The 19,296-nt window shown below is 40.8% G+C and overlaps 1 protein-coding gene across 2 annotated transcripts in view; it reads left to right on the forward strand.

Moving 5' to 3' along the window:
* Positions 1 to 19,296, forward strand: part of met (MET proto-oncogene, receptor tyrosine kinase) — a 54,014-nt gene that overhangs the window by 23,338 nt on the left and 11,380 nt on the right. The window contains exons 4-15 of one of the 2 annotated variants that reach the window (XM_017724372.2): positions 1,466 to 1,600; positions 2,604 to 2,783; positions 3,661 to 3,821; positions 4,688 to 4,790; positions 4,970 to 5,106; positions 5,193 to 5,357; positions 6,307 to 6,412; positions 11,295 to 11,513; positions 12,896 to 13,042; positions 15,404 to 15,560; positions 16,238 to 16,378; positions 16,798 to 17,028. In XM_017724372.2, the coding sequence (XP_017579861.1) occupies positions 1,466 to 1,600; positions 2,604 to 2,783; positions 3,661 to 3,821; positions 4,688 to 4,790; positions 4,970 to 5,106; positions 5,193 to 5,357; positions 6,307 to 6,412; positions 11,295 to 11,513; positions 12,896 to 13,042; positions 15,404 to 15,560; positions 16,238 to 16,378; positions 16,798 to 17,028 (1,882 nt within the window). The remainder of the gene's footprint in view (positions 1 to 1,465; positions 1,601 to 2,603; positions 2,784 to 3,660; positions 3,822 to 4,687; positions 4,791 to 4,969; positions 5,107 to 5,192; positions 5,358 to 6,306; positions 6,413 to 11,294; positions 11,514 to 12,895; positions 13,043 to 15,403; positions 15,561 to 16,237; positions 16,379 to 16,797; positions 17,029 to 19,296) is intronic. The other variant, XM_017724373.2, reaches the window with a different exon arrangement.

Below are 19,296 nucleotides of genomic sequence, written 5' to 3' on the forward strand. Positions count from 1 at the left end.
GCCAGTCATGGGCATGGCATCGTCAGGATTCAAACTTTCCACAACAAATTTCAACATTCATTTGTTGGTGGTTGCCAACTGGCTTCAGCTCACAGCACACCGTCCCAGTATTCTCCAACAAACACCAACACAGCCAAGCATTGATTTTGTATACAGTTGCTGTGTAGGACTGTGAGGAGTCACTTGAATGCCTCCATCATTGTTCCAGAATGATCTACCACATTTACATTGATCTAGAATGTTCTCCCCCATTCACACAGTTCTAGGATGTTCTCTTCCATTCACAGCGTTCTAGGATATTCTCCCCATGCACACTGATCTAGAGTGTTCTTTCAAATTTATAAAATTTATAATGTTTCAGAATGTTATCCCCATGCACATTGATTTAGCCTGTTCTGTCCTTAACACAAAGACCACAGTTTCCCAACTCCACTGCTGCAGACATACCCATGCTTCAGAGTTTCATGTATTTCCTACTCTAACTTACCCAAGTCAGCTCAAGAAGGGCTGATAATTAGCTAATGAGTTCAGGTGTGTTAAAGCAGGAAAAACATGAAACCACACACTGCAGCTGCACCTCTAGATTTTCTAGTCTTACACAAACTCAGAGTACTTCACATGCACTCTTTCTCTACCACTGTGCACTTTCTACCCACTAAATGTGCTACCAACACCACACTAGGCTTACCACGCACTTAGACCAGGTGTGTTGAAGCACGGATCTTGTTATCATTAATGGAGCACACTCTCTAATACACTATTCAGACTCGGTCTAGCTTAGAGGCCTGTAATTGCAGATGATAAATGTTAGTCCAGGTGTGTGGAGACAGAGCCAGTGTTCCAACACCTCTCAACATGCCACATCAGCAGCAGTCTTTTGCGTCTTCTCTTGCCTGAAGCTATGACTTTTGTCTGCTCCCACTCCCTGCCATCAGCCGCAGTCATCATGCTTCAATTTGTCATCTTCTACTGAAAGAAGCAAAACAGCAGTTATTACAGGATCCATGGCAAACAGAGCCTGTCCCTTTACAGCGACTGCCTCTGGATTCCTCTGCCCTTTGATTCGGATTCTCTCCTGAGGAAAGTTCCAGGGCATGATCTGTAATTTAACGTTTTATGGCCTACTTTAAAAAAACACATGGATTTCTGAAACAGCCTGGACCTCATTGAATATTTATTTTAGGCCTAAATTACAAACTTAGCCTTTGATTTTGGCAGTGTTAAAGGCAATAGCTGAAATTTAGTTGGTAATTCTCTGCCAGCCTCTCCAGAAGAAGATAGTCCATACAAAGCATTTTATTAAGTACAGTCACTTACATCACTGTTCCTTGTAAGTATAACCAGCAAGGAAATTTTTACCAGTCTCCTTACCATAGCACTGATATAGAATGAAGCCTTTTACAGTAAAGAGTGGATGTGCTTTAAAAAGAGGTCACCCCTGTTATTTTTTTGGCATCCTCTGCAGGTGGTGGTTTCCCGTTTTGGCAACACAGAGCCTCATGTGGACTTCCTCTTGGACGCTCTTCCCGTGTCCTCAGAGGTGGCGCTGCTGTCTCCACAGCGACCAGACGCTGCCGTACTGCTGGTCACAGGAAACAAGGTGAAAAAAGCTGTTTTTAGCATTCGTCAGTATATCAGATAGGAGATTTGAACCGGCTATGACTGTGTGTATGAGAGAGAAAGAGAGACCACATTACTTGACCTACTGAGTCAGGCCAGTTCCTTTCAAATGCAGTCTTATTTGCCAGAGTATTGCTGTCACATAGGGCAGCAGTATTTTGTTCAGATGTCTACACAACATAAGTGCTCTATCTTGTAGCAGGACAACATTCATATAGAAATTTACATACAGTTCAGTGTTATTAATTAGCAACGTTAGCCACATAACCTGAACCCCTTTAAGCAGCAGTTCACCACCTAAAGACAAGACCAAATGCAAAAAAAGCCTCAAAACAAGCAGGAACTGAAGGTCTTAGAGAACCTATTACAGAAGATACATTGTGGATCACAGATTCTATGTAGACATAAATTGCAAAGAATTAGAAAATGAATGCTAAAAACATGCAGTTTATTTAGGATCGTAACCTTCTTTGTACACTTAAATGCAATTCTGCTTTTGTGAAAGGGCTATGCATTTCTGCAAGGTTCAGCCAATCTCTATGTAAAAATGCTTGAAATAAAGCTGACATATTCACTGTATTGTTTCACTTTAGGCCCTGTGTGCTGAAGTACTTAGCCAAAACTAGAAAAACAACATAAGTGCAGTGCATCATCACTGTTAGAACAAAACCCTGTATCTTCAAAATAATAACCTTATAGGAGAAGGACAAAACATTCTAAACTTGTTATGGAAGTTAATGCAACAAGATAGATTTTCCAATTATTTTGAATTGGAAATTTCTATTAGTAGTTCATCATGCAATATTAATGCAAGGTAAAATGTGCTTAGACTTTTAAATTATACCATGGTTTCTGCACCATATATGTAACAAGATTTTTTCCATTTTGGAACATTTCTATTCATTTGCTATGGAATTTTGACAGTGTAAACAGTTTCATATACATATATTTGAAATAACACTGTCTAATTCTCTCACTTGCAGGTGTCTAAAGTGCCTTTGATTGGTCCAGGCTGTGAGCAGTTGTGGAGCTGCAGCTCGTGTCTCCTGGCTCCGTCCTTCATGGGCTGCGGATGGTGCAGGAACAGAAACCTCTGCAGTCGGTCAGCTCAGTGTGAGACTTCCCTTTGGAGCCAAGACTCCTGCCCCATTCTCATGACTGAGGTAACCGCCCTGCCCAACCACAAACCTTATTGCCATGGTTACTAAGTAGACAATAGCATCAAGCTAATAGAATAAGTGCTTCAAGGAATGAGACCACAGATGAAACTCTGACCCTCATTGATTTTGAATGCTTTAAACATTCCAGTATTATCTGTAGTGACACAAGATTTTTTAGAGACCTCTGACCTTGTTTTAAGGTTGTAATTCATTCAAAATATTAAAAAATGTTAATTTGTAGAATCCTCCCCAGTAAGTGTGTGTGTGTGTGTGTTTATGAGGATATAGAATAATGTAGGTAATGTACCAGTAATATTTATGTAAATTGGAATATCTTGCAAGTGAGCATGTTTGGCAGTGCTGGATGTTTGCAGAAATATCAGTCATTAAAAAATCTCTGATGCACTTCAGAATAACTGGTAATAAAATTATATGCGGTAGCGGTTTTAAACCATGCCCGTTGTGATGCCATTGCATCCATCCTGGTACACTGTAACAAAAAAAAAACGTCAGTTAGGAAATGACTCACACAAAGTGGTGTTCGCACAAGGAGATCCTTCAGGTCATTGAACCCACAGTTTAAAACACAAAGCAGTGGTTTTTAATCCCTTTTATAGTGGCTAACTTGAAGGCCACTTTTAGCATGAGAACCAAAATAACTGGGGGCCACATGCTGCTGTTTTGTTTGCAGCTTGGCAACGTCTTGTTGGCTTTACTTCATACTAGAAGACTTGTTGCCTTTGTAGCAGTCATGCTGTCAAAATAAATCATTGTCAAAAACCAACATGTTGTAGGGAGACATGTAACGTATTATTTTATACAGGGTTCCTACATTGGATAATTCACAGTATGAGATGAAAATTCTGTCTGCTTTTTGTAGATCTTTCCTGCCACCGCTCCACTGAAAGGCCGCACCAACATCACAATCTGTGGCAAAAACTTTGGCTTCAGCAAAAAAGATCGATTTAACGCCAGTATTATTGACATTGAGGTGGCTGGAGCAAAGTGCAGGTTGACCAAGAAGGACAGTAGCAACCATCGGTAAGTCACTGTTTTAGAATTTGTGATTCCAAATGAGAGAATTAGATGTGTTTAACCCTTTTAAATCCCTTGCATATTACATACTAAGGCTTATTATTCAGCAACTAAAGGGACTTTAATACAAACCGGCTGAGGTATTTTTAGGTTCTGAAAGGGCGTAATAAAATTTTGGGCTTGCTGGCAGGCCCTGGCCATTTAAGGGCTTAAGTTCTTCTTACTACTGCTATGTAAAAGGGTGGTTCACTGAAAGTTCTTGAATTATTTTTATGAGTTAAAGCCAGCAAGATGTGCCTTAACTGTGTTTCCTAGCCAGAGATTTTAACACAGTCCTGTACTCTAAACAGCTGAGCCAACTGGACAATTAAAGTCCTCAATGCAAAAAAATTTAAGATATGTTGAAGTAAAATTTATCAAACTGATATGATAATTTCATATATAACTACCTATGTAAACGCTTTTGAAGTTCTGTTGTTTTATGTGGAAAATCATCTACCCCACAGATACCCTGAAATGCAACTTCAGAGGAGTGCTAAGCCTCGTTCCCAGCATTCTGATCCATGTTAAAGTGGCCCTAAAAGTGCTTCACTGTGCAATTTGTTCTTGCGTACCCAACTAGCTTAACACAAATACACCAAACTCTATTCAAGGACCTTTGTGCCTCCGGACACGACACTCCACAGCCACCCCATTGTTGAGAGACGAGGAGAAATTTCCCTGATAGAATAGCTCTTGTGTTGTTTGTGCATAGTAGTACGCTCGTTATTAGTAAATTAGCTTGCACTAATAGCCTACTTTCTCCACAAGTGCACAAACTACAGCTTGTTTATTGTCTGAGTTGTGGGAGATGTTTTTGTCTTTGTGTTTAGGTTGGTTTGTGGCCTCGATCATGTGAACGTGTCTAGTTCTGACCCGTGGGTTAGAGTACGCAGCGGTAAGGAGCAGGGGCAGATCAAGGGCTTCACGTTTGTGGTAAGAGTCTTCACAAAGCACAACACCAGCAGTCGGACACAAATATCAATCAACAGTACCACATATATTCTGTAGTATTTCAGCAGCACTCCAACAGTTTCCTCAGCATAAACATGACGCAGAGTTGATTTAGTACATGTATATTTAAGTCAGGGTTGGTCCTCATTTTACTCTTCCAGAACCCTGTTATTAAAGGAATCTTCCCTGCGTTTGGACCTAAATCTGGTGGAACCTCACTGACTATTACAGGATTGTACCTGAACAGTGGGAGCTCACGAAAGGTTATAATTGGAAGTGCCACATGTGAAATTCAGAGGTGAGAACCTGTAAACTTTTAAACTCAATATACAATGCTAAGGTAATATCTGCTACTTTGTCACTTGTGTCCTTTTCTTCCATTAGTGAATCAGCTACCGTGCTGACTTGTCAGACTCCATCTCAACACTCGCCATCCCAGCACAAAGTACAGCTGCATATCGATGGAGTGACCCGTGAAGCTCCTGCCAACTATACCTACAATGAAGATCCACTCATCCACAGTGTCCAGCCCACACGCTCCTTCATCAGGTGGGTGCCACACATCATTGCTATAAAAATCATTTTGACAGAGTTCTAAGCTCCTTAAACCCTAAGCATCCCCACATTAGTTGTTCACTGTCATAGTTAATGGATAATAAACATATGGATAATAAATAATTAGCCTAGGGGTTAACAGCTATTACCATTTTAGAACAATAAAGTGGCCTTAATGATACTTTATTTTCTAATAAGCCTAAGTGGGTAATTGTTGGCTTGCTTGGATTAGCAGATTTCTGAAAAAAAGAACCCATAGTCAGTTTTACTAAAATTCCACACTGTGCTTTGAACTTAGGCTTTAGCTAGCTGGTTAATAGTATTCTTACACTCCAATACCCCTGTCTTTCCTATTATAAAGATTCACATAGTGCATTTGTCTGTTATTCATCTGTCTAATATGTGCCAGACCGTATGAAATTGAACTTGAACAGGAGGTGGAATGAAAAGTATGAACAGAGATAGAGCAAAGAAGGAAACTGGGCAAACAGACTGCTGCAGAAGACAGAGTGGGTGTAAAGGAGAGAGATTTTTGGGAAAAAAGTCTGGCAAAGCAATTGGCTGACCATAGATGGGAAGACAACAGGTGGACGAATGGTTGCACCGCTATGATGGAGGCGAGTTTTTGAAGAGGAAGTACTGTGCAGAGAGAGAGCAAGTTTGATTAGTGTAGGATTAAGCGAAAGGAAAGACAAGTGAAAATGAACAGAGTAGGATTTGTTGGAAGGAGGTAAGACAGAGGAAGTAAGCAAGAACTCTGGGGATAAATAAAGAGAGAATGAATAGACAGAATGAGAGGCAGAGTGAATGAGCCATTGAGGTAAAGTGAATGATTTGGGGACTGGGATACATTAAGTGTGTGGAGGGGGGTTTACAGGAAATCCGTATGAGTGTGCATACGACAACGGGTTTGTTAATATTATGTGTTTATATGTATGTACAGCGGAGGCAGCACAGTGATAGCGTCTGGCGTCTACCTCCACTCAGCCATGCAGCCTCAGATGTTCCTCAGCGGCCCTCCCTTCACCAAGGACAAAGAGGTTTATGTAGTAAGTCTCTATTACACTGTACACACAAAAATACAGTGACCATGTCACACAGGTGTTATTGCCATTAACCCCACTGTAAGGGAAAAAGCTTTTAGAATGAAGGAAAAGAAAGTGCTGGAGCGGCAGATGTGAAGAGGAAATGGAAAAGCCACACTTGACGCTCCATATAGTCATCACTTCTGGCTCCAAGCGTGGAAGCCAACCTGTTTATTCACCTGATTTCTCAGCAAAATCTCAAAGAGTCTGCAGCTTCTCTGTGCTCTAAATTGCCCAGTCAGGACCAAATGTTTGTGACCACTACTTGAACTTCAGCTGAAGTCATTATTTTATGGTCATTTAATTATAATGTGTTGCAGCTCATCTTTCTTCATAGTCACCAAAGGGAAAGTCCCGACGTGACATCTCATATGATTTTGGTCTGTTCCAGCTGCAGTTGTGTCTGAGTCATTTGCAGTTGATCTCAGCTCTATCAGGTAATAGAGAAAGTGGCCTTACAGTGATGCCACCTTATATTTCAGTGCAAATGCCATCTATATTTCAGTCAGTTCTCCTTAGGAAAGGAGTACAGACATATGAAACACTCCTGTTGGCAGTTCTGACCGCCACACTATGCAATTTGTAGCTGAAATATTTGATTACCAAGTGCTGTACAAAAGTACATGATGAACAAAGATGTACATTTGCAGTTCACAGAAGAATATTCTTAGAGATTCTGTGCATTACCTACTGCTTATGTTCATAATATACCAGGCAAACAGTACACAGTATGTTGTGATTCCATGTAGTAGAAGCCATGCTATCCTTACTAACGATTTAGGATGACTCCACAGCTGTTCCACTGTAAATTCTTTACCTCAAACAGTGTGGGGTCCAATACTCCCACCATGAACTATAAAGAACAAGTGTTTTATTGTTTTTGTGCTTTTATTGAGAAGCTGTGTGGAAGAAGAAAAGTCTTTCCTGTCTTCAGTCTGCCTCAGTCACGTAACCTGAGTGGACCTGTCATCCGTTGTGTTGAGGTTAGCTCTACAATGGTGGAAACAGAGATGTGGTTTGGGGTTTCAGGTTTCGTTTCTTGTGGGCTAGAGCCTTCGTTCTGGTCAGTGACAGGCCTCTTGTGTATCTGGAGAAGAGGAGTTCTGTGGATCTTTGCTAATCATCAGTGGGTTTTGTATCCATGCACAAGAAGGACTCCAGAGACAGAAAAGAGGGAGAGCAATCAACCAAGTTGAATTTGTGCCCCAGCAAAATCAGCAGGGGGAAAAATCTCAAGAGCTTTCTTCCATATCTGCTACTGCAATCTCTGCTAAATCCAGGGCTCAGCCAATCTCAGCTTTCCCACCAACATAAAAGGCATTTTTTACAGGCTGCAACTTGTTGCTAAAGGCTGGCATCCTTCAGAAAACAGAAAACTTTTAAAAGCAGAAGATTTTACTTCCTTCCGGTTCCTGGCCTCCTGGAGGACATCTTTCTCATTCATGGTTCCTGGAAGATTCTGGATGATGTAAAAAGCATTCAAGTTCGCTTCGTCATCTATGAAGCTATTGTGAAGCGGGTTAATGGTGATTACAGGTTCCTTCTGTGCTTCAAAGACCTCAGTGGGGTGTCTAGATGAAGAGCCACCTGTTTTCAAGATCCATAATGGGTCAAATTGCACACACCAATACAAGCCAGAGCTGGCTTTCTCATCTCAAACCTTCACAAACAGCATGTCGTTGCAGTAGAGGAGGCAGTAATGTGGGTGTCTCTTTTTCCTGCCCAGTCTGGTGGTGCCCAGGAGGTCAGCTAAATGTCTGGAACTCATCTGCTCTAATCCTCTCTGTAGGACATCTTCATGATGGATATCTCTGATGTTAAAGCAATGCATTTTGCTGGTTTTTTGAAAGTGGTTTGAGAATCTGTCTACATGTAGTTCCAGTTCTGGTTGACCTGCCTCCTCTGTTGTTGTTTAGGTGTTTTGTTACACCGATAGTTTGCCCCTTGATGTTATACATGGTTTCTCATGTAGCTCACTTTGATCGATCTATTTGATCGCTTTCAGTGTCTCCTGTTTTGTTTATTTCTTTTCTTCTGCAGTGGTTATCCAACCATAAAAACCTTTGTGAGACGAAAGAGTAAGACAATGTTTTTGTCAGTGAGCCAGCGAAGCCAATCAGCTTCAGGCATGTTTGACTCGCCCCACCAGTATGGCTCCTCTGTCTACATCTAAATCAGCAGTGGGTTATCTCAGTTAATCCAGCCTGTTAAATGCTGTTTGTCAAGCAGCGACACAGAGACAGACTGAAGCCGTTCAGCTTTAGAAATATCTGACTCCCTCCAGAGTGCACCTCCTCTATCTGAATCAGTGAAGGGTTTACTGCTTATTGTTTAAAGATGCATCACCCTTGTTCAGTGGTAGGGACAGTTTCTTAACTGATTCTTTCATTTGAAAAGGCCAAATAAGTGTTACCGAATAAGTGTGTTCTTTCATGGTAATTAACAGGGTCAGCAGTAGGCGTTTGCTTTCCATCTGTGATATTGCTCAATCGAGACCTGGAGAGGAGAGGACGGGGAAACTGTTGACAGGAAGTAGCTACCACAGTTAACAGAACTGTGGCTATGCTGGCTTTAACTGAGATACTTGAGAAAAACATCAAGGCTCACATTGTGTGCAATGTTGGTCTCTTATAGCACTGCAAAAATTAGCAACACCGTTTCATTTATTTAATTTACGATGCAAATTTAAACACATGCACAAGCAATTCATTCTTCAGCATCAGAAAAAAGCAGGAAACATATTTAAGAAAATATTACATACACATCAGCTTTGTATGTACTGTGTGCATCCTTTGCCTTTGTTACACCTTTAGTTCTTTTTAGGTTCTTGCTTTCAGTTTTTTAGAGAAATCTGCAGGGATATTTTTACATGCTTCTTGTAAACATTTACAGTTTTAAAAGTTGGTTACATTTTCTGTTGATCCTAGTAATCACAGTTACAAATTTAGATTGAGTCCTTAAAACCTTAAAAGAGGTACACTTTTGATGTGCTTTTCTTCTTTTTTGTGCATCTCACTTTCTCAATAAGGTTTTCTTGACAGCTGCACATTCTTTCAGACCCATAGCATTCACTCATCTCACAGTGGAAAGATGGACAGGAACACCTGTGGAGCTTGGTTTTCTCTTCTCTCTCAAAGATGAAAACTTGAATACAATAAAAAAAAAAACAACAATAATTTTGTAGTCTACCGGTCTACCAGGTCTTGCATGGTTGTTAGGAGTTCCATTTTTTCAGCATAATTTAATAATTGTAAAACTAACTTTCTCCTTCCTTATGCAAGTATGCAATCTTGTCAGAAATATTAAATGCACACAAGGAAGAAAGTTTGTGTTTGGGTAATGTCTTGTGTGAACCTCAGTGTGTTTTTAGGGGGAATACATTGTCAGGGACACCTTTGGGAACAGCTTTTGTTGGGAGGATACAGCTGTAACTTGGTTTTAAAATGGAAGGATGGAAGAGTTAAATTGGCAAAAACCATTATGGCTGGAAGTTAAATAAACAAATAAAAAACTTTGACTTTGACTCAGTACTTCATATGTTAGTGATCTGGATTATAAGGGGTTTACACTGTTGTTGTTTTTTTTTTTTTTATTTGTTAGACAGACACTTTTTCCAAAATGATTAAATGCTGAGACTCTAAAATGCTCTTGAAACAAGCTTTTCACTTTTTTTCCTGCTGAACTCGTACTTTGTGTCTAATCTTACTCTCCACTCAGGGTCATGTTTGTCTCTTTGGTGCAGTAGATAAATATACTACATCAATGGTTCTGACCACCATGCAAATATTTACCATGGTCTGGCTCTCTATAGCGAGTTCACCCACTCCAGTGAGAGAGTTGTTTTTAGGCAGGCTGAGCAAATCTACCATCCACAGTTGCAAGAGTAGCTCCAGAGAGCTGGACTGAAACTTTGCATTCTGATTGTTTTGGAGCAGAGAGCACTGAGCACTATCAGCGCATATGCTTGAAAATAATCCCATCAAAGGCTTCAGGATGTGTTTGAAGCTTTAGGCCTCAGAAACACAGAGAAAAAGCATAATGTTCACATTAAGCATGAGTGGCAGGAAGGTGACAGGCGTAAAGTGAAACAGCCAGCCACCAACCAGCGCTGTTACGGGTCGAGGAGAACGTAGTGCGGATAGGAGGTGTGATGGGCCGGAGAGAGCTGCCAAAAAATAGTCACTGTTGGCATCTGCTGAGCCTCTAAGTCATAACTCACATATTGTTTGGAGTTGGACCCCAACGCACACAATGAATCCCTGTTCACTTTTCCTGAAGATTATCCTCCGCATACCAGCACTGCTGAAACTCATTGCAAGCAAGAAGCAGCTTCTCATCTGGATCTAGTGCACTGGATATTCCACATTTTATTTGATATAGCATAATTTTCATAACCTGCTAGCACTGAACGACTTCATTGCCTGAGGAATGTATGCTTGCTGTATGCGTAAGTATCCTGAGGCTTATGAAGTCATTATGATAATGTCAAAGCAGTGTGTGCTCTGGCATGGCTTTGTCTTTTTTGAGTTGTAAATGAAGGGCACCATCTGACAGCAATAGGTCTTAAAGCAGGGTTTAATAAATGCCGGCTCTTGTGCTGTCATGAGTGAGTTAAGATATCATCCAGAATGGCTTATATGTTATGAGTTTCAATGCAAATGCAACAGAGATGCTGCATAATTCCTGTTCAGAGAAATAAAAATTCTAGCACTTGGTACATTGGGAAAAAAATGTGCACTTCTTTTATGAGTTGATATACAGAGTGAAAGTGACTAACCTAGACATGGTTTTGAGTGTGGCACTGAGGATGTGACTTAATTCTGTTGTTTGTGTTTAATGTGCCTAGACGTGCACACAGGATGAAGACAAGCTGACTATCGTCTGCATCACTCCATCGCTTAAAGGCCTGAATATTCGCCCTCCGGTCGCCACTAAGATGAAGTTTGTGCTTGATGGCTTTTCAACACGGGAATATGACTTGACCTACGTGGAAGACCCCAAGTTTGAGGAGTTTCAGAAGCCCACTCTGACTCCTAGAGGCAGTAAGAGTGTGCTTGAGATTAAGGTAAGAGAGCCAGACACTTTCTCCCACCTGGCAGCTAGAATCTTGCATGCCACAAGCCTCTATGAAAATTTTAAACATTGTTCTGTGTTGATGTGTTCTAAAACACATGCACACAAACTCAAACATGCAAAAGCAGGGTTGTTACTCATATTCTTAATAAAGGTTACATGCACACAGTTCTTTGCACTCACTGATGTGGAAGGAAACAATACTGAGACCAAACGGGAAATGTAGTTGGTATCCCATTGCGGACCTGCTGACCCTCTACCCTCCATATTCCCTCTATTCTCCTTCATTGTTCTTGAGCTCCTCAAGCTTCCAGCCTTTGACACATTAATGGTGAGAATCTTTTGCATTAGCGAGGGAAACTGGGTGAAAAACCCAACGTTTTTAACAATGAAGCACAAGAAGATTTTTTTCAAGCAGTGCGACTCACTAGTCCAGTGCAGCTGTTGAGTGGGGGGGGGGTTAGATGAGATCCTGTTTTTTCCTTCAGAATCAAATCCTATCCATGTGGCACTGGTCCCTTTAAACATGCATTTGAAGGCCCAATATACTGAATGGTATATTTAACAGTAATGGGAATGAGAGCAGTTATCATTTATTTTGGATCTAATTAAGTTGCACTATCATTGCGATCATGCCACTGCAGTCATTCCCATGTAATTTGTTTGTTTACATTTGCTGCTGGATGCCAGGGCTTTGTTTGTAGAAATGAAAATTGCACTTGGCAGCTTGTCTTATACTCTGTAGGATATCAGAGACTAATAATACACTTAGAAACTTTGTCAGGAGAATGAACAGTAAGACTGTGTTATTACTGCTCATTGATCTGCCTCTGTAGAACTACTAATGCATGAAATATGTCACAGTGCTCTCTGTACTGTAGTTGATTATGGTAAAAAATGTTAAATTGTTGGAGACTCTGCTAGAAATCTGTTGAGTGCCAGCCTGTTCCGATCGGGTCTCTAGCTGGTCTGTACTGTACAGTAACAGGTGTTGAAGTGAACTGTGTGTCCAATCTGCAAAGCCCAGGCTGTCATGCGAGGAATGTGATCAGTTTCTTTATTGCCTTCTCTCTCTCTCTCTCTCTCTCTCTCTCTCTCTCTCTCTCTCTGACTTGGGTTATAGTGGACACAGTCATTTAGTCCTTAAGGAATTGAGCATGAATTCATACTTTACTGGGGGGTATTTTACAAAGGAGAATTTCCCAGAAAACCTAGACAATTCATTAGCTCAATGTTCATTAACGTTCTTGCTATAAGGTTTAAGTTATCTGGCTAACTGAGATATCTTGCTTTGTGAAGTGAGTAGTCCTTCACTGCTGGACTTAAAATGTAATGTTAAAAGTATATCACTTCCAGTTCTTCCTTTATGTGCAGGTTCCTCGTGTAGATGTGGAGGCGGTGAAGGGAGAAGTGTTGCGGGTGTCCAACCGCTCATGTGTGAATGTGGCTCTGGTGGGAAACACACTGGAGTGCACTGTGCCCCCCGAGCTTCAGACTGCCACCAAAGAGCTGGAGGTGGAGGTTAGAGAAACTCCATCACTCTGCAGTATCTTTCTTTACTGTCAGTCTTTTTATTTTTTTGTTTAAGTCCTGTTGGAGCTGGATTAGTTTTACCTGGGGTGGTACAGTCATTTAAATGATTGCTGCCAATATTAATTGAGCATCTACAGTGTGTATAGTTTTATAGTCTGGCAGTAATAATTTTGGAGTGATTTTAATCTGGGATGACTATGAGGTGTGTGTAGTTTTTACAGTAGTCAGTTTGGAGCAATTTCAATCCAGTATGAATCTACAGTGTGCCTGTGTTTGTTTTTTATAGTATGCTAGTAATAACTGTTGAGTGGTCTTCTGTAATTAGCTGGACACAGAGCTGTGCAGTGTGTTGTTATTGTTATTGAGTGAGGTGTATCACAGAACACTGAAGTGAACGACTAAGATATCACCTTTTAATCCAGGCTCTCTGTGGGGATTTGGGAAAATCATGATGATAATTTATCTTGTACCAATCGACCAGTCAATCCGCAAATTACATTACAGAACCTCCTCTGGTAAAACAGTCTAGCTCTAAAAGTGCTGTAGTCCATCTCTGTAAAAGTCCCTCTTCAATCTTCCATTTCACTGTGCACTGAGCCTCCACCCCTTTGATTCTCTCTCTATACAAAACACACAACACACTCCACCTGTACCTGAGCTTCACTGTGAAATGTCTGCCAGATTAAATCAGGGTGTCAGATTAGGTCAGCAGTAATATTTTCTCTTACCTCATAGACCTGACCATGTGGGGTAATATTAGATATTAATCCTCTCTGTGGTGTTTTATTATTGTTTTATGAGTTAGAACCCAGCACAGATAAGATTTTATATTTCCTCTCCATTCACTGTTGGCTCAGTGAGAACATTGATGAAATGTTCCTGGTCTGGAGAAGTGGACATCTGATAGGACAGACCTAACACCGAGCGAGTGTTAGCATAAAGTGTTTATCTCTCTGAGCGAGGCGTACCACGTGTGTGACATTGGGGTTTAATCTGACCATCGCAACATAGAAAACTCATCTCAGCCTAAAATCAATAACCATCTTCCCCACATGAAGGAGACTCTGTCTCTTATCCAATTTACCCTCCTGTTTGTGCTCAATGTCTGGCCTCTCAAGATTATTTCTGAGTGAGTAAATGCTCCCTCGGCATTTGTGAAGTGGTGGGCTGATGGGGTGCTGTAGGGGTGTGCTGTTGGTTCATGAAGACATTTTATTTGTCCTGCCAAAAGTTACCCTAAACTCATCCCCTGCACCTCAGAGAGAACAAGCATATTTATATGCCTTATATGATGTCTTAAATGGTTGTTTTCCTTTTCAATTTATATTGATGTATTTTAGTAACAATGTCTAATGCTCTAAAATACATTATAAAAACTTCATTTTAAGCATACCTTCCTTTTTTAGTATATTGTTTTGTCTTTTTGGCCCTCAGCCACCCAAAAAGATTTTGGACTTTGGTCCTTAAGATAAACACCGAATAATGTAGTTAACCTGCTCTGTTCAAGTCAAGTCTTATTTGTCATTCTTCTATATTCTTGTAAACAGTAGAATAGAATGTCACTCTTCAGGCCCCATGATGCAACACACAACAGCAGCACATTGCACAGGACTTCACAGAGTACAGATACATGACAGTGAGAAACGAATGCAGACAGTGAATGCACTAAGCAATAGAACTATAGACCGATAAATACACAGAACATTGATTACACATGACAGTAGCTAGACAGGACAGGATATAATACCATGTAACCCATTAAATGGAGGCATGGGTAACATTTGACATATTTGACATAAGACACAAGTTATGATGTAAAGTTAACACACAGATAACACACAGAGTTTGTGTGTTATCATGAATTATATCATGACTGTGATGAGCTTTCAACAGGTGCCTGCCACCAAATCATAGCCATCATATTAATCGCAATAACTCACACTCTCTGTTCTTAACAGTTATATGCTATTTAGAGATGCATGATGATGTTGGAATCTTGTTGCTGGCAGATAATTGCTTAAAAGGCATTTGCTTTATCAGGCAGACGTTTAGATTTAACTGATATTTCAAACCGATATTAGTAGTTATATCATTGTGGGAGATGTACAGTGTTTAGGTGATGCTAAGCTACTGTGCTAAAATGTAAGCATTTCACTGCCTTTGTAACATTGCGGAAAACAATTTAATCACAAGTTTTACATTTTATATCATTTTTAAATGTTTATTCATACCTAGTACTATTGTACGCTGTCATTCAGATTGTGGAAAATATCAAGATACACATTTTGTAGAGATAGAGTTTATATTGCCTGTGAATGTGTAAATATTCTTTGTATGTGTGTGTTGTAGTGGATGCAGGCTTCCTCCTCAGTGATTCTGGGTCGTGTAATTCTGGCGCAGGAGCAGGACTACAAGCCGCTGATCGTTGGTGTGGTGTGTGTGTCCATCCTGCTGGTCATGCTGCTTGCGGTTTTTGCCTGGATCAGGAGGAAGAAGCACATCGATGGTACGTCACAGTTTGTGTGTGTGTGTGTGTGTGGTTGTCTATTTGAAATAACTTGGATGTTGCACAATTGCCATTGTCATTTTTAGTGCTGACTTCCATTGTAGTCACCAAGCTGAGATAGAAATTATAATCTGTTTTTGATTATGGTTTTATCTTTGCCAGGAATGTTCTTGCTTATTATGCAGAGAACTGTTTGTTGTTTAAAATCCGCTTTGTACATCATTGTGACTCACTGTGGATGAGAACTCACGGCTGGTGTAAAAAGGCCTTGTTTACTGAGGAGATGTTTTGATAATAGTGTGTCTTATCCTGAGGGAGTAAGAGAAAGGAGTGGTTTCTGGGTTGCGCTAGACTGACACTGCAGGAGCACATGGGGAAGCGGCCTGTCCTTGTTTTCTTTTTGTAAAGACTCTCTCTCTCTCTCTCTCTCTTTCTCATTTTCCTCTCTTTATCTCTCTCCCCATCTTTCTTTTCTTATCTCTTTCTTTTTCTCTCTCTCTCTTTCATCCTCTCTCACTCTTCTGCTGTCTCCATCTCACTTTCTCTAATTCTCTACATCTTTCTCTTATCTATATCCTTTTCCTCTGTCTTTCTTTATATTACTTTCTCTCTCTCTCTTTCTCTCTCTCTCTCTCTCTCTCTCTCTCCTCTCTTTTTCTCTCTCTCTCTGCGTGTAGATTTAGCTGAGGGGATGGTTTGGTATGACGGCCGTGCTCACATTCCGCACTTGGACATGCTGGCAAACGCGAGGAGTGTGAGTCCCACTAATGAAATGGTGTCTCACGAGTCTCTGGATTATAGAACCACTTTGCTTGAGGGTACGTTTTGCTTCCTTGCAGTTTCTCTGCTCAAAATAAAGTTTCCCTTTCATGCAGATCTGAGAGCTGAGAGTTGTTTCTGTCAAATCGTCTCTGGAGTGGATCTTTCTAGAGCTCAGCCTGCACACTTTATCCTCCTTTTCACCCTAAGATCTCCCTCCCCCTCCTCTCGGCGCTCCTCTCCACACTCCTCTCAGCTCCTCTGCATGCTCCCTCGCTCTCTGCCAAACAAGTAAACGACTCTCTTTCAGCTTCTCGCCTGTAAAGCCAGGCTTCGAGTTTCTTCCTTCTCTTTGTAGTTGTTGTAATTATCTGACCTCCCAGACGAGCGTATTCATTTGTGTGACCTTTGTAGTCTCCAGCTTCAGTGAGCCTGTGATTGACCTTTGACCATTTGACCCCATTCCATTCTTTCACAGACCAGAGCTTGCCGATGTCTCCCAGCGAGTCGTGTCGGCCTCCTCCTTATGCTCATGCACATGTAGACCTGTCGCCCATGGGGGCTGAGGGAGACCTGGCCTCCCCATTGCTGCCTGTTTCTGCTCCTGTAGATCTGAGCAGCCTGCACCCCGAGCTGCTAAAGGAGGTGCAGCATGTGGTCATCGCCAGAGAGGACCTGCTTCTACACATCAATGAGATTATTGGAAGAGGTGAGATGATCATTTTATAGAAAAATGCCCTTGGTCAAGCAATGGAAACATTCGAAGTTTAATCTCTTAATTTTCTTTATTTTGCATAAAATTCACAAGCCAGGCTCTCTCACACAAAACACTGCCAGGCTGTACACTGTTAGGACCCCAGCCCTTAAAAAGAACCCCTCTTCTTCTTCTTCTTCTTTCGGCTGCTCCCTTTAGGGGTCACCACAGCGGATCATCTGCCCCCATCTTGCCCTATCCATTGCCTCCTCTACTTTCACACCAAATTAAAAAGAACCCCTATTTACTCTAACTATCATGAACTACTAGGCCTATCACAATGATAAAATAGTCATCTGATCGCAAGTATTTGAGCTAATCACATTTATTTAAGCTGACTCCAACTATACTTTTGTTTGGGTTCACAATCATGTGTTTTACATTTCAACAAACAACTGGAACTGGTTGCTTTTTCTTTCATTAAGTTGAGGCAAATGTAAAAAAAGAAAAGTGTTTATTGAGACAAATCACAGGTTTTTTTATTATTATTATAATAGCTAGGAAGCCAGCTGGCTAACCAGCCATTCTGGACACTTTGAGCTTGTATTTTCTTAATTACATCTAATGAACAAAAAAGACAATTAAATTGTTAATCACAGTTATTAATGACTGAATATTAATGATTCGTGAGATATGAGCCTCACTACTCATATCTAGACACACAGCCATGACAAGTGACTGGAAAACATCTTAATAGTTAAAGTTGGACCTCCACTACTGATTTATTACTTACTTATCACTTACTGTTTATTTCTTGAATAATAGCTATAAATGCTGTTAAGCAAAACAAAGCAATACAATCTGAATGCATACACCTGTGCATTCGGAAGTACCCTTAATATTACACAATTGCAGTTAAAAGAAATACTTTATCACCTAAATATCACTGCTGTCAGAAGAAAATCTCATATCTTCATTTTTGTTGTTTTGCAGTTTTTGAGATAATTAGAAAATGCCTGTTTTCCTTTACAGTGTGTGTTTAATTTTTGAGGAGATTGTATTAAAAGAAATGGCCCAATATGGCTTGGAAAAAAAGTCCTGTAAAGTTAGCATTTTGGAGATACAAGGTTTTGTTCCGACAACAGCAATATATTAATATATATTACATTACATTATATCATTATATGTTTGTATATATTCAGACTTAAACAATGCAATAACTGACTGCTTGATTTCTATGGCTGTTTGATTTGACAACTATAGTATAGAGTGTGCACTTGCCATCATTTTCAAAAGAGCTTTTAAGGAATCTGAAGCCATTTAAAATAGTCTCTGATCAGTGCGACACTGTCTAGTGTCTGCCCGGTAAATTGTCCGTCTACCCATTGTGCTGCAGAAGTGGGGGTGTGAACTCAGCTAGATCAGATTTACTGTGGAGCTCTGCAGAAAAGACCTTTCCCATCATGCTCGCTCTTTACTCCTGCACAGAACGCCCTAAAACCCCTCTAACCCCACCACAGACCCCCTGGGAAAGCCAAGCTGCATGTGTGTGGATGTGTGCGTGTAAGTAAGCATCAGTGTCTGTGCGCGTTGGGTTGCTTGGTGGGACGTGTGGGGTGTGTGTGGTGATTTGTTCCCGTGTTAAATTCCCGGCTCATTGTTGGACTGTCTCAAGGCTCCTTGTGGTAATCTGACTCGGCTGCCATCTGGGAGGACGTGATAGCAGCTCAGAGAGGAGATTACTCTCCTCTCCACACCATTATTTTAACACACATACATACATGTCACCCCCCCAAAAACGTTGCTGCCCCACCTTCAGTTATAGCACGGTGTGCCACAGGAGGCTTTTAGAGAGAATTCACACTCGTGCTTTTGTTCTAATTATTTAATCTCTTTTCAGGAAAGTAGTGACTGGGAGATTCCTAGTTGTTCCAAGTCAGTCAGCTCCATTTCACCTGAGGTGTAGACAGTGGAAAAAAAGATGGAAATGATATTGTGCATGTGGAAGTGAAAGGATAAAGGACAGATCACTATATTAATAAAAGAGAATGATTAACATTAACATGCTAACATTAACATTAGCAGCTGTTTGCAGTAGCAAATCATGAAACTCATCTTTAAACATCAGAACAGGCTACATCACTGCGCCATTTAATGCACATGTGTCAGCTTCCAGTCCTAGCAGGCCAGAACACTGCAGATTTCAGCACAATGCCTTGTTAACCCAACACAACCCCCACCTCTGACTTACCTCATCTGCTAATAAGCAAGGCCTTCATGAGC

The sequence above is a fragment of the Pygocentrus nattereri genome, chromosome 8 (genome assembly GCF_015220715.1).
Source record: "Pygocentrus nattereri isolate fPygNat1 chromosome 8, fPygNat1.pri, whole genome shotgun sequence".
Classification (NCBI taxonomy): Eukaryota; Metazoa; Chordata; class Actinopteri; order Characiformes; family Serrasalmidae; genus Pygocentrus; species Pygocentrus nattereri.